Source organism: Helianthus annuus, chromosome 4 (genome assembly GCF_002127325.2).
Source record: "Helianthus annuus cultivar XRQ/B chromosome 4, HanXRQr2.0-SUNRISE, whole genome shotgun sequence".
Classification (NCBI taxonomy): Eukaryota; Viridiplantae; Streptophyta; class Magnoliopsida; order Asterales; family Asteraceae; genus Helianthus; species Helianthus annuus.
In genome coordinates, this window is record NC_035436.2 from 55,558,759 (window position 1) to 55,574,723 (window position 15,965).

Below are 15,965 nucleotides of genomic sequence, written 5' to 3' on the forward strand. Positions count from 1 at the left end.
GAAACGGTTCGGGTAGAAACGGTACGGGTCGAAACGGTTTGCGTCGAAACGGTTCAGCTCGAAACGGTTCGGGTTCGAAACGGTTCGCGCCGAAACGGATTTTTTGGATTTTTTAGAATTTTTTAGAATTTTTATGATTTTTTAGAATTTTTTGGATTTTTTTTTGATTTTTTGGAATTTTTTTGATTTTTTGGAATTGGATCAAAATGGCAATTGAAAACATTTAAAATGAAAATCCCCAAAATACCCCTGGTTAAAGATGGAGTTTTTGGATGGAGTTAGTGTATGTGATCAAAATGGCAACAAAAGGAAAAAGTTAGGGACTAAAATGACAAATTTGATCAAAACTTAGGGACTAAAATGACAATTTACTCTTTATTTGTATATAAACTTGAAGTGTGAGCAAAAGAAAGGTAACGGGAGGACGGATAAAACAAGTGAAAGAAAGATAGACTTTTTTATGTATAAAAATAATCATTCAAAACTTTTAGATGATACCCTACTTTTTTTTAAACGGTAAAAAATCTCACGTGTAAACTTATTCTGTTTGGGGCTATGTCTAAGGTTGACTCCTTGATCGTCGTGTCATATTAACATATCAGAAATATATATATTCTGTCATATAAGCAACAATTTTTTTGTTTTGTTATTTAGTTTGGGAAGCTTTGACCCAAATACTTCTGGAAGAGAATTGGAAATCATGTCATGTTTCCCTGTACTTACTTGAGTAATCTTAGTCTTGAGACCCTTGAAAAGATTGTATGAATTGTCATGAGCGAAGAAAGAAACATCATTTGGTTGCTTTACAAATTGTCTTATCAACTTTTCTATGGCTTGAAATTGGGATGCACAATAGAAGATTATCATGAAAAGAGTTAATGAATATATGAGTTTCTCTTCTAAGTGTGTCCCCAATAGAAGATTAGAAGGGCTAAGGATGTTAGTCATATCATCTTTGTCCACCCACTTCGGGCTTTGCTCCTCTCACAACAAAACAAAACTGCTTGTAAAAACTGCACCGTTCTCCTCCTCTCTCACATAACCCGTTACATGTTTTTGCACAATTAAATGAAAAATATTTGTTATGAATATAGATTTATATTTATATTTATACTAGTAGTAATAATTTTGCAAAACTAAAATATATTCATTCATTTAAAACAATTAAATATCAGAATGAAAACTCAAAAAAATCTTTTCCAGAGAACACGCACCAACTAACAAGAAGCAATGCAAGATTTGAGGAGAAACTCTTCTTTTGTGTTTCAAACTTTCAATACCTTCAAAATCCTCACAAACTGATATTATTAATATTATTATTTTTATTATCACCCCCTTTTTTGCCCTAATCTTCTTCTAACTCATTCTTCACCTCATCAAACCCTAATTCTCTCAATTTCTCACACATCTGCTCTTCAATTCTCAAAAATCACATCAATTTTCACTCAAATTCGATTACGTTTACATTGATCGGTTTCAATTTGCAGTTCGTTGTTCATATTCTTCACTGATGATGATAATGATGATTTCAACCGAATGCATGTATGCAATCCAGTGATCTCCAATCATAACCGTTAGGTTTTGCTCTACACGATCTCTCTAAATGTCCGGCGAGCCGTCAATATCTCCGATCCATTGCTCAAACGATATCAAAACCGACAACAAACCTGCAGAAAACGACAATAACGGAAGCGGTTATGTAGCGAGGAGAGAGAGACCGTCTCGCGCGTGTACTGCACGCTCCGCTGCTCGTCTCCAAGCGGCTGCGGTTGCGGAAGCGGCGGTTGCCGGTGGCCGGAAGCAGAAGTCAAAACGGCAGCGTTTCCGGCGAGAAGTGGAGGAGGAGGAGGAAGAAGAGCCGCCGCCGTCTCCTCCGAATCCGTACAGTAGTATTGTGACGCCGTTGGTGCGAGAGCTTCCGTTGTCGCAGTTGTCACGGTTGAGTATTAGGTCTATGCCGGAGCTGGCTGCAATTCTTAATTTTTTAAATGTGAGCTATTTGAAACATTCAGTTTTGTGCTATTTTAAGTTGTGCTACTGGAATATGATGAATTGTTTTGGTGGTTTGCTGTGCAGGTTTTTAGGCCTCTTTTGAATATTGAAGTTGAGTTCTCTGTGGAGGAGTTTGAGACGGCTTTGATTACGCCGAATGGTACTTTGAGTGACATTCATATTCCATTGTTAAAGGTTGGTATGCTGTGCCTTAAGTATTATTGTCGTTCATTACTTTACCTTTGGTTTTGTCGTGCAAGTTCATAACTCATTAGAGCAGTTTCCCTGGAGTGTTTTTTGTTTGTTATTGAGGAGAGATTGGTGTGATGTGGAGGAGAGAGTGATTGGTTCTAAAAAGCCGAGAAAAGCGCAAAAGCTTACAGCTTTTCGTATGAGAATCACAATGTATTTGTGTGTGTGTATATATATTTCTGATAGGCTTCTAGTATCATCTACCTGAAGTTTATTTAGATAATGTATATATAAGCTCTAAATATGGTATAATATCTAAATTCTAAATGACCTATATGTACAACCTAAAAAACCTGTTGTACAACATCAACAACAACAACCGTTCCCAGTACAATCCTGCCGATAGCCAAGCTATTGGTTGGGTCTAGGGAGGGTGGGATGTAGGCAAGCCATACCTCTATCCTAGAGGAATGAGAATAGAGAGAATGTTGCACAACATCATCATCATACTCAGTAAATCCCACCAATACCAAAGCTAGGTAGGATCTGAAGAGGGTAAGATGTAGACAGCCTTACCTCTACCCCGTAGGAATAGAGTGACTGCTTCCAGTGAGACCCCCGGCTCGAAAAAGAAGCATACGAACAATAACCCTGAACTAAAAAAGATCAAACCCTTCAATTTACTGTCATAAAGTGCTAGATTTCTTGATAATTATGCATAATCATGAACTTAGCGAACAACAAAAACATAAATTCCACAGCTGAAACAATCAAATTAACAGTTAGAGAAAAGATTTAAGAACATACCCAACAAGATTAAAGCGAAGATAAGGACTCAATTCGACAAAAAGAAGCATATGAACATTGAACAGAACAATAATCCCAAATTGAACATGATCAAACCCTTTAACATAATACCATAAAGTGCTATATTTCTTGATCTTTATACATAAGTATGAACTGAATAATCAATTTTTCAGCTAACAGATTGTGAAAAGATCTATAAGGCTATGCAGTTAATATCGGTGATATATCGGTCATATTGGTCCCTTAGTAAAATATCGGTGTCAATATCGGTCAAAATATCGGCGATATTGACCGATATTTGACCGATATAACCGATATATCACCGATATTTGACCGATATAACCGATATATCACCGATATTTAACTGATATAACCGATATATCACTGATATATCACTGAATTATTGGTGTTAAATTGCTATATATATAAATTCTGCATTATATTAAAATTACCGATATCCCACCGATATCTCACCGAGATAACCTATATTTCAAATATCGGTCCTTTACCGATATCCGATATTTTACCGCATTAACTGCATAGCTATAAGGTATCTAACAAGATTAACAAATTCGACAAAAAAAGTATATGAACATTAATCCTAAACTACACAAGATCAAACCCTTCAATTTCTTGCCATAAAGTGCTAGCTTTCTTGATCTTTATACGTAATTATGAACATAAACAACCAGTTTTCACCAAAATTTAGCAAACTTTACATAACATAAGATCATCAAGAACATACTCAACAATATTAAGCAGACTCAATTAGACAAAAAGAAGCATATGAACAATAATCCCAAATTGAATTCAACTTATTACCATAAAGTACTAAACTTCTTGTTCTTTACACACAATCATGACCATCATCATCATCATCAATTGAACAGTTTGTAAAAAGATTCAACAACATACCCAACAAGATTAACAAATTCGACAAAAAAAGCATATGAACAATAATCTTAAACTAAACAAGATCAAACCCTTCAATTTACTGCCATACAGTGCTAAATTTCTTGATATTTATGCGCATATATAAACTTACAAACAAGAAAAACATGAATTCTACAGCTGAAACAATCAATTGAACAGTTAGGGAAAAGATTCAAGAAGATTCCCAACAAGATTAACACGAATACGGAGGCTCATTTCGACGAAAAGAAGCATATAAACAGTAATCCAAAATTTAAATGAGATCAAGCCCTTCAATTTATTGCCATAAAGTGCTAGATATCTTGATCTTTATACACAACTATGAATCTAAACAATCAATATTCAGCTAAATTAAGCAAACTTCACATAACAAAAGATCATCAAGTTCAAGAACATACCCAAAACGATCAACAATAAGTCCCAAACTGAAAAAGATCAAACCCTTCAACTTATTAGCATAAAGGTGCAACATTTCTTGATCTTTACACATAATTACGAACATAAACAATCCATTTTGAGATAAATTAAGCAACTTTCACATAACAAAAGGTCATCAACGACATACCCAACTAGATTAACAATAATCCTAAACTAAACAAGATCAACCTATTACCATAAAGTACTAAACTTGTTAATCTTTACATACAAATATGACCATAAATAACCATTTTTCACAAAAATTAAGCAAGTTTCACATAACAAAAGATCATCAACAACATACCCAGCAAGATTAACAATAATCCTAAACTAAACAAGATCAACCTATTACCATAAAGTACTAAACTTGTTAATCTTTACACACAACTATTACCATAAGGCATAAACAACCACTTTTCACCAAAATTAAGCAAGTTTCAGATAACAAAAGATCATCAACAACATACCCAACAAGATTAACTCTGAGACGAAGGCTCAACTCCACAAAAAGCTCAAACATTTGACACAAATCAGCAGCATTACCATGAGAATACAAAAGGGTAGCATTAGCTTTAGGATGCTTAATATAAACAGTCACAATCTCATTCCCCTTTTTAGTTCTAAGCTTCAACACATCCACACCCTCCCTCCATGGCACCTCCGGGATAACCAGCTGACCACCACCGTCGTACAGTACGACGGCGGAGTGGGAGGGAAAAATGCAAACTTTGCAGCAATTGATGACGTCACTCCTCCCATTGATTATTGTTGTTGTTGTTCATAAATAAAGTTTGAAACTTTATGAGAATTGGAGTGTTCAGATCTTGGTTTTGAGGATGTTGCACAACATCATGATGCACAAATCTTTTCTTGTACAAATAGCGCGCCTCAAGGTTGCGCCTGATGTCTTATTTGTGTGAAAAGCGAACCTCACCCGTGCCTTTTGTGCAAACGGGTCAAATGGGTTTCTGTGAGTGAAGGGAGGAGGGAGATTTTTTTTTTTGGGGTTGTGAGAGTGGCAGATCGGGCAGCTGCCCACACGAACCCCTTTTTTTCACCATGTCCGCTTTTCACTATTGTGGGTGCTCTAAGAGTGAATGTAACCATTTTGGTTTGTGTACCATAATTGTAGCCAAGCTTTCATGTTGACTCCAGATATAATATTTGAAAGGGGCCAATATATGCTCTAAAGTTTGTAGCTTTAGAGTAACAGCTCTAGGAAACAAGTTTTTGTATGTATCAAAATGAAACGAGCTTGAATATTTGCCTATTTGGATCTAATGATTACTAAATGTATGTCAAGCTGATCATTTCTTAAGTGATAGGATGTCTAATGGTAATAGTTTAGAAACTTGGAAGGTTTAGTGATGGACTAATAGGTTTGACTTTTTGAGCGGGGTTGGTCAAGTGTCGCCTTTTTCATGGTCTATTTCTTACCATCCAGAATGCATGACCTAGATCCTGTTGATTTTGTGCATTAAAATTGAAGTGGATAACAAAGAAAAGAAAGCTTAAAGCACAATTTAAATTTGGAAATAATGACTTGGTCAAATATGGAAATAGCATCTTGTGCAAATTTGGTAACCTTGTTTAATCGGTTGTCTACCAAAAGTTTATGCATATTCTAATAAGTCATTAACATTTACAACATGATAATCACCTCAACTAGATAAAACTATATATGGATATATAGCAGATTACACCATGTCTCTAAACAACATATGAAATGAAACTACTTCCACATACATGCAGCTACCTCTGCATGTAAGTACCATCAAAACGTTAGGTGCATTTAGAGTTGGCCATATGATTATAGACCCAATAGGGAAATGCTTACCTAACTGACTTAAATCACTGCTTTAAGCTGTGAAGAATGATTTAAATTGTGCCCTATTACTTTTGATGGTAGGTATGTGACCTTTATGGTTGTATTTGATGATGGCCAATTTGGGTTGGTTAAATATTGATTTTATGTTTTAGTGTAAAGCTATCATCTTTTCTAAATTATGAAAGTAGGTTTAAAAGGAGTGCATATAATTCTTATTTCTGATAACCATCTTACTACTGAAGTCTATTTCAAGCTTTTTATACCAAATGACTTGAATGTCCATTTTTTTTGATACTCCGTTAGTTTTACCGATATTTTAGCAACAAATCTATCATATATTGCATTTTTTATTTTGTCAGAAATAGTTTCTACTAATATTTATGTCGTAAACTAGTACATCCCAACTTTGGTAAAGATTTTTTTTTTTTGCTCGTTGTATGCAGTTATGCACCATAAACTTTCTAACTTGTGGTGCTTCTTTTGTGGTTTGATGGAAATTATCAATTTATATTGGAAGTAGCCGAATTGAGTCATCCATGTTACTGTAAAACCTTGTGGAATTGCCTTTTGAGGATATGAGCTAAAACATGATTAACAGTTTAACACACATTCACACAAGCTCTACTGTGGCCACCTGTATAATGTCATAAAGTGTAATAATATGTATCTTTGTGATGCTCACATGTTATTTTTTTTTTACTTTTCGTTACTGATTAGACTATATCTTCTTTCAGAATTTGCATTTGGTCATCTTGGCTTGTGTTTTCCATAATGTTGATGTAATTGATTTATAACATATTTCTTGCTTTGATGTTTTGTATTTAGGCAATACCCCCTGTTGCTCGGGCATTAGGAAGAAACACATGGGTTACTGTTCTATGCAGAAAGCTAAGAGATTGGTGGCACTGGGTATGCTATAACATCAGCACCTTGACGGAATTATAATTGTTATTTGTAACTATGTTCGTTTATAACCGAGTTCACTTTTGAAACCTATATTCCAGGTTGCCGAAGGGGAATTACCTATTGTTGCATCACATGGGTAAGTTATGGTCACAATATGGCATATTGGCATTCGTTTTTATCAATAGTTTACCATCTATATTTTTGTTTCAGGGCAGAGATTGAAACGTACAATACACTTGATCCTAGTGTTCGTGTGATGATATTGAAAGCTTTATGTGATATTCGTGTTGAGGTACCCTTTACAGATTAATAATGTGTCAATTAACCATTATCTTTTTAGTTAGTCAACAGTCAACTGAATGTTTGGCTCAAATCTTGCAGCAAGAAGATATCAGAAGCTATATAGATGACTCTATAAAAAACGGTGTCCCTCTTTCAGCATTTCGTAAAGAACGTGCAGGTGGCGACTCTCATGGGGTTTATTTCTGGTAGTATGCCAATCTTTGGGATCAATTTGTTTCATCATTATTGTAATCACCCAAAAGTATGTTGTTTGGTTTGTTAACATCTGTAACGTGACAAATTGGTTAAATATTAAAACAGAACCAAAAGTTAAATGGATTGAAAGTCACCGAATGTGCTATTCAGATGGTTGATTTGTTCAAAGTTCAAACAATCATATTGTCTTTTGTTAACCATAGGGGCCCACCTTATTTTAATACTCAAAACACATTTTGTCACCTCTAATTAGTGTGAACTTATTTGTCTTGTGTTTATTGGTGACAAGGTACGAGGATGATCCTATAATCGGGCAGAGATTATACCGTGAAATTAGGACAGTTGAAGTAAAGAAAGGGAAGGGGAAAAACGTACAGTGCGTTCCATCTTACCAGTGGGAAACCGTTGCTACTAATTTGGAAGAATTTCAAGACGTTTCAGTAAGTTATTGGTGAAACATTTCTGCTACTAAAAGTCTAGAACCGCAGCCGTTTTAATCTTTTCTAACTTTTTCTGATAGGAAAAACTATCTTGTAGCAAAAACCGAACCGAGGCTTCGCTCGGGGAGAAATTAAAAAATGACATGCTACCCGAGATTGAGAAGGTCCATAAGGTAATGGATTATATCTCCGTTTTTAACTGGTTCTTGCATAACCTATGTTACAGAATATTTTACTTAATTTACATTGTCAAGAATTACATTAATAATGCGAAAAAATAAGTAAATGGGCTGACCCTATCAGCGCCCGCTTCAATCCGTTTCAACTTGTTCAGCTTGTTGTGATTCTTTATTGTGGCAGAGGAAAGAGAAGCTGCTCAAGAAGCAACAACGAGAAGCTCTTCTTCTTGATGGCATGATTATCGATCCACTTGGCACTGGGCGCTCCATGCGTGGCAGAAAACCCGTGTCCTACACATTTGGTAAGATTTATTACTTGATTTTGTTTATATATTCATTGCTCACCTTTATTTTCGTGTAAATTAAATTTACCATTCTCTAATTATGTCGTGTTATTGGACGAATTTGCAGATGATTACGACCGATCAATCAACGAGGCTATCAAGACAACAACGTACTTTTATTCTTTAATATTTCCCTTCTTACTTTTTAACACTTAATATGTGTTTATATAGGTTATTAATTTTTATTTTCTTTTGAAAATATTCTGGTTCTATTTTCTTTCAGAGCGAAGCAACCATTGCCCGAACCTACCGTGAGAAGAGAAGGTTTAAGACATGCTACTTCTTCAAATGGTACAACGGGTGGTCCTTCACAAAGTTTTCATCAACCTGTGCTAAGTCCATCATCTCCCGATGCGCTGAATTTTGATGAAACTGACGAGGACCATGCATCGGAACCATTGGATCGAAGGTAGCCCATGTTGCTTTCACAAGTTTGATGTGTGTAGATAGGGGTCACAGTTTCAACCTGTTTACCTATTAATTGTCTAAAATTTTCAAAAAAAATTGTCGAATGAGTAAAGTTCAAAATATAGTCTTGAATCATCGAATGAGTAATTTTAAAAAAGTGTAAAATGCCATTTTCGTCCCTGAGGTTTGGCCAGTTTTGCGACTTCTTCCAAAGGTTTGTTTTTCCGCATTTTCCCATTTTCATCCCGGTCGCTAACTCCATCCATTTTTCTCCATTAAGTCAGGTATTTTTGTCTTTTTTGTTAACCTAAAGGATGGAGTTAAGTCAGGGGTATTTAGTAAGGGTATTTTAAATGCTTGTACATTAAGTGAAAAAACCGAATTGCCCTTTAAGTTAACAAAAAAGACAGAAATACCCCCGACTGAACGGAGAAAAATGGATGAAGTTAATGAGCCGGATGAATATGACAAAATTTGAAACCTTTTGGACCCAAATGCTGAAAAACAAACATTTGGACGAAAGTCGCAAAACTGACCAAACCTTCAGGGACAAAAATAGCATTTTACTCTTTGAAAAAAGTCAAAAATATAAAAAAGTGTCGAATTATTGAAGTTTTAACCAGTTGCCTCAAGGACCTATGTTTGACCAATATTGACTTAAATGTACATTAAGCGCCACCTCAAGGCCCTGAGGCGTTTTTTCCGATCGCCTCATGCGCACTTTTCAAAACCAAGTGATTGACTTGTTTTCCTGTTGATGTATAGCAACAGGAAGAGACAGCGACCTCAAAGATACTCAGCACACGACTTTGTAGAAACAGTTTCAGATAATAATGCAGGGATGTATAGTGAGGATGATATCGCTGGGGAAGCGGTATACGATGATGAATATGTGAAACAACGAAAAGGAAGGAGGAAGATGTCGAGTAGCTCCGAAGAGGAAGAAGACGAGTATCATTTGGAAGAAGAAAATGCCGATGAAGATGAATATGAAGAAGAAGATGATTCTATGAGTGAAAGTGAAGACAGTGATAGGCCACAAAGATTTACGAAACTGCCATCCCGAACAAGGGGTAAAAAACTGAGGTCGGTTGGTGAACTTCAGCCAGGTCTTCGGCGCAGTAAACGCGCTACACGCAACCGTATTGATTACACGCGATATGAGTTTTCAGAGTCGGAACCCGAGTTAGATAACAAGCCCAACAAGTCAAATGCTTCTGATAAAAGCTCAGAAGCAAATGATTCTCCAGGTTTTTCAGTGGGAAGTGAGGACACTGATGCAAATGATGACAATGATAACCATAATGACCATGTGGCCGATAGTGATAATCATAATGACGTGATGGTTGACCGGTCAACCATTATCGAGCAACACCCAAAGACTGAAAAGGAAGAACAGAGTGAACCTGAACCGCCGCCACCCACGAAAGTAGACGAGCCTGTCCAAGATGATTTTAAAGACGGTGAAGAGAAAAGAGGGTTTCTTGATCTAAATGAGCTCGCACCAGGTTCAGGCGTTGATGAATGTTCGGTATTAAAGGATGGAAATACAGATAATGTATGATATATCATATATAATATATGTTAGTTTTGATATTTAAGGAAAATTAGGAGGATGCTTCGTTGGTGAAATTTTATGCAGCCCATCTCCAACGTATGCTGAGAAAATATGTATCATCTTTCTTTTCTTCTTTTTATTTTTTTAGTATTTTATTTTATATTTAAAGAAACCTGAAAGTAAGGGTGATTTGTTGTGCTTTAGTGACTATTTTTGTTGGCCCCAAATAACATTTTACTTGACATTTAGCGATCATATGATGTTCAAGAACCCTAGTTTATTTAAGATATATTGTGGAGGTTGTAAAGTGCTTTAATTTGTTGCGGTCATTTTGGAATTTCCATGTTGAAAGTAAATAGGGAGGTTGTAAATTATTTTATTTGCCAATCTGGGGCTATAGCTATTTTGGTAGAGGCATGTGGCTTTTAGACTTTAGAGTGTAAGTTAAAGGTTTTACGCTCCACTTGCGGGTGTGCACATATAATGTATATATGTGTGGGCATGTTGTGAAATGGATAATTTCATAACTACATACTACCAGGAAAACATAATGGAGCTCTATTAAAAGAAAATTTATTTAAAAGCATACAAATCAGATGCCCATTTACTTTTTTTATTTTCAAATCGGATATAATGAGATTAGGTTATAGACCCGTATATTACACGATTTGAATAATAAAACTGATTTGATTTATAAATCTGTAAATGCTATGTATATTAAACAATTTGTATGATGAAAGCAAAGTTTAATTTATAAAAATGTTTTATGTACAAACTTAACTTCGTTTACAATAAAAAAACATTTTATGAAAAGAATAATAGAAATCATTGATATTATTTAACATGAGAGAGGAGCGAGAAACAAAAAGTTATAAAAAATTTAAAAAGTATATATAACTCATAGAAGAGAGATACGAGAAAAAAAAATATGATGAGGCACCAGATAGTGACACTTGACAAAAAAAAAGTTACTCTTTTATCATGAATATAGAATATAAATATATAGATAAAAATAGATGAATATAAATAACTTTTTTTTTTTTTGAAATCTCTCTATATATATTCTATATCCAAACTCTAAATTATATTGTTTTGTACGAGCAATATGATGTTTACCCAAACTTGTCAAGAATCATAACAATTCATCAAATCTTAATCAAGAACTCCAACAATCTCTAAACTAGATTGTTTTGTATGAGATCAAAGATTCTAATTAGAAACAAGATTTGCATGATAATCAAGATTTTGAGTTTGCTTTATGTAGTTAGAAAAGAATTTTATGAAGTTGTTGATAAGGATGCTTATTTGCATATAGTAATTAGTAACGTACTTAACATCCTATACTTTTATATAATATCAACTATGAGTGAGTCTATGATAGATATATTCTTAGTAAAATAAACAAGTTCTAAAACGATCTATAGATTACTATACTAAGATTTTTTTAGATGTCCTCTCTTTAAAACACGTGTCATCCTCTTTACGACGGATAATGTTGATGTATATGATCATTTTTTCACCTATTTCATCAGGAAAGAACTCAACAGTATCTCCGATTTTTATCTCATTTATATTTATAAGATCGAAGAAATCATCGAAAAAATACTCCTTTTGTTCCCGGCGAAACTTTACTTTTGTAGTGATTCCATCGTTCAAGTTGATCAAATCAACATCAAGTTTATAATTTTTATCTCTAGCAAATCTTGTTTGCAAACCCTGATCCATATACGCCATTATATGTTCCTCAACGCTCTTTTGTGGCAAACTAAGGCTTCCATCATACCTATCATACCAATTTGGTCCATCATGCATTACTGTGAGCTCCAAGGGATGGATTTTCATAACGATCTTCCTCTTCGAATCAACATATTTTTCTTTTGAACAACTCTCATAATCCATTTTGGTACGTGTGAATTAAATGAATAGTTGTGTGCTATATAGGAAGCTAGCAACCTATTCCATGTATGGGATATTTTGCATTTATTGTTGATGATTATCAAACTTTAAATGAATACTAGTTTTTGTATATTGTGACACTGGAAAATATATCTTTTTATTAAAATGTAATGAAGGTTCTATATTTCTAGTATTAATTTTTATGTCCAAGGCCCCCGTGATTCGACGGGTGTCACAAACACTTTTTTAAAAAGCGTAATCTAATCCAATATGTCTTAAACACTGAATATATTTGAGTATCGTTATTGTTATTATAATTATTATTATAAAGTAATTATATACTTAAGTATTTAAATAAGATAACGGGTAAATTATACTTTTCGTCCTTTATGTTTGTATCGAATTGCAATAGATGCCCTTTAGCTTTAATAATTACAGTCACAATCCTTTAACCTAGTTAAATTTATTAGTTAAGTTTGGAATATGCCTTGCACATGAGGGTATGTTAGTAATTTTACTAGTATAAAGAACGAAAAAATGTAACTTACCCTTAAACAAATAAACAACCCTAAATCTCTCTATCTTAATCTTTGTTCTCTCTCTTCCCCCTCTTTTTCTACAACCAAACCCACCACCACCGCTACCACCACTACCAAATCCACCACTGCCACTCTACAAAAGAATTATCGAATATAATATATAAAAACCAATATATGAGATACCATTCAGTTTTGGAGGATACCTACTGCCATATATTACGAACCCACTGCAAAAGTATAAAAAAATAATGCTTAACTAACAAGCTTCTAATTTTCTAAATCTGTTTTCTTTCCTTCTGTAAAGCAAATTCTGGGTATGTTTGGCAAAAGTAGCTGATGGCTGGTGGCTGGTAGCTGGTAGGTGTAGTTGGAAGCTGGTAGTTGTAGCTTTTTAGATATATTTGGTGTTTGGCAGAGTAGCTGGAGCTTTTAATAAAATGTATAAAATGACCAAATGGACATAACTAAAAATTTAAAAAGTTTATGCATTAAAAAGTTCATTATCTCTAAAGGTTAAAATATTCATTTTTTTCCTAAAAGCCTGTAGCTCCTTCTAAACGCTACTAGTAGGAGCGTTTAACCAAAAGCTTCAAGCTTCTAACCTAAAAGCTTCAAGCTCTTTCAACCAAACAATATTTTTTATTGAGTAGGAGCTTTTTCTTAAAAGCTTAAAGCTAGAAGCTCTTAAAAGCTTCTAAAAGCTCCATGCCAAACATACCCTCTATCTCCTAGTGATCCTTAAACAAGTTCATTTTACCTTCTTCTCAGATCATAACCGGTTTAAGCCAAAATGAAGAAATCTAAGAACTGGGTTTTCTAATATTTCTAAAAAAGATCGAAACCTAGTGCACAAGATCACACCTTTATTATATTTCATCTTCATTTTGAGATTTACAGGCCAAACCCACTTTCTTTAAGCCAAAATCCATCTGGGTATCCATTGGGATTAGTATTTTCATGATTCCCCATTTAGGGTGTAAGTGGCACTCCTCTAAGTGGGGAATGACCTCTCTTACCCACAGCCAATCTGTGACAACCCTAAAAATTTCAGGTATTCGTACGATTAATTTATATTTAATTACTGCTCAATTACTGTGCTTGCTTACAGTGGTAAATAAACTTCTACATGATTTCTGAAATATGTATAACCATGCCTCATACTCTATTTGCTGTTACTCTATTATTTACATACATAACTTTAGTGACAACCTTGATGCACAAAAGCACAGTAGCACAATGAACGGATAACCCATTTAACATGCTGATATAGCCAGCACCAGGCAGGCACTGCCTCTAAGGCCTGTATGAGTCAGAGATAGCTTACTACACTAGTAGAAAGTGTAGGGATAAGAGGGTTGTAGAACTGCGTCACTAGGTGATAGTTATAGTGACCGGATGTGCCTAAAACGTACTTCAAATACAAAATTCAGCACTTTAAATAAAAATTCAGCATTTAGCCAACTAATAAAGTGCCAAAACATGGGAAAAATATTACTAGACACTTTCCAAAGTGTCGGGAATAAGTTGTGTCACTAAAAATAGTATTAACGACACTTTAAAGTTTTGTTAAGCACTTTAACGGATCCTATCCAACCGAACAACCGGACTATACCTGGAACATAAAAATATTGCCATCAACATTGTTTTTCTTTTTCTGAGCCAGTTAGGGTCCCCGAATATCCTAACATCCGTTACAACTTACTACACGCTAGTAACCGGGTTAACCTCCTAATTATCTAACTACATCCTAACCATTCAGTTGAAATGGAACCAAATACCCCCCCTCCAACGAAATCATCCCCAAGGGGGGACACCCCTTGTCCTTTGTTGATTAAAATAATCCCTTTGCCTAATATCTAGTTAACACAAAATCCGTTGGACAATGATGCAAGAATTGTCTATAAGTAACATGCTTAACACACCATAACCTTCACATAACCACTTGACAAAAATTCACTCCCTCTCCTCTCCTTGCTCCTCTCGGCCGAAGACACAAGCACACACCCACCCACTTTTCGATTTCCATCTTCCAATTTCAAATATATACAAGTGTGAAGGATCGTGTACGAAGAAGCTCGGTGCACTCGGATTGCGAAGGACCTCACTACATTGCTTTTATCCACTCGATTTCCGACTAGTTCCTTCCCTAGCCTCGAGCTAGTAGTAAGTGACTCTAAACGCCTTCTTGATCTATTCTAAAGTGGTTAAAATGAACTTTGTCGGTTAAAAATCATGAACATACAAGATTACATGTTAAAAGTTTACAAAAATGATAAACATGTTGGATAAAAGCTATGAAATCGTGTAAAACTTGTAAGACTTGTTTTATTGTGATTATTTAGTGTTGATCTATGTTAGTAGTAGCTCGGATCGTCATCTAACCCGGCTAAGTCATGTCCATGAAACATGACCTAGAATATGTTAAAGTTTGAAAGGGGTTAAATGATGCACACTACTACATATCAAACATGAACTTGTGTAAAACAATATTTCTTATGAAATGAAGTTGTAAACTAGTAGATCTACGGATCTACAAGTGGTATTTTCGAATAACCAAGTGTCAAGTGAAATCATGTTTTCTAAACCAGATCTTTACTAAATAAAGGTGATTAATGTGAACACACGAGTGTGTAGACACTTGTGAAACAAGAAGTTTTGACAAAGAACCATTTTTGTAAACTTTGACAAGACGATGTGGAAATGTATTTTCTTTAAAAACGAGATTTACAAGAAATCGAGTTCATTTATAAAAAAGTCTACTAAAAATATGGGGAAATTACTACGTATTTTAGATAAACCACAAGTTCATGTATTTTTGCGATTTAGATCTATTTTGACTAGTTTAAAGTTGAAATATTGTTTGTTAATGTTGGGAACATTGTTGATTTGAATTTTAAAAGAAAATGATACGCTTGAAAGCGTGGCCACCTCCAGTTACAGGGGAAACTCTGGCGAAATTTTTCCAAAAACCTAACACTTGGAAATATTTTCACCACAAGTGTTATAAACATGTTTTTAACTTATTTTT

At 34.7% G+C, this 15,965-nt stretch overlaps 1 protein-coding gene across 3 annotated transcripts; it reads left to right on the top strand.

The window, feature by feature from the left end:
* Positions 1-1,165: 1,165 nt before the first annotated feature.
* Positions 1,166-10,818, top strand: LOC110936177 (DDT domain-containing protein DDR4). Of its 3 annotated transcripts, none has more exons than XM_022178518.2 (12): positions 1,166-1,990; positions 2,077-2,187; positions 6,995-7,078; positions 7,174-7,211; positions 7,286-7,367; positions 7,457-7,563; positions 7,863-8,013; positions 8,094-8,186; positions 8,374-8,494; positions 8,604-8,646; positions 8,760-8,945; positions 9,716-10,818. In XM_022178518.2, exons 1-12 carry the CDS (start codon positions 1,604-1,606, stop codon positions 10,506-10,508), a joined length of 2,196 nt encoding a protein of 731 aa, XP_022034210.1. In that variant the 5' UTR covers positions 1,166-1,603; the 3' UTR covers positions 10,509-10,818. The 3 variants fall into 3 exon arrangements, with proteins under 3 accessions (XP_022034210.1, XP_022034208.1, XP_022034209.1); XM_022178516.2 differs by having other exon boundaries at positions 1,173-1,990; positions 9,710-10,818; XM_022178517.2 differs by having other exon boundaries at positions 1,173-1,990; positions 8,604-8,643; positions 9,710-10,818.
* The last annotated feature ends 5,147 nt before the right edge of the window (positions 10,819-15,965 follow it).

Excerpts from the sequence above, each read along its gene's own strand:
- LOC110936177 (XM_022178516.2), top strand. The coding sequence starts at position 1,604 with ATGTCCGGCGAGCCGTCAATATCTCCGATCCATTGCTCAAACGATATC. Across the intron at positions 2,188-6,994 it reads TTCATATTCCATTGTTAAAG|GCAATACCCCCTGTTGCTCG; the intron begins GTTGGTATGCTG and ends TTTTGTATTTAG. Across the intron at positions 7,212-7,285 it reads CCTATTGTTGCATCACATGG|GGCAGAGATTGAAACGTACA; the intron begins GTAAGTTATGGT and ends TTTTTGTTTCAG.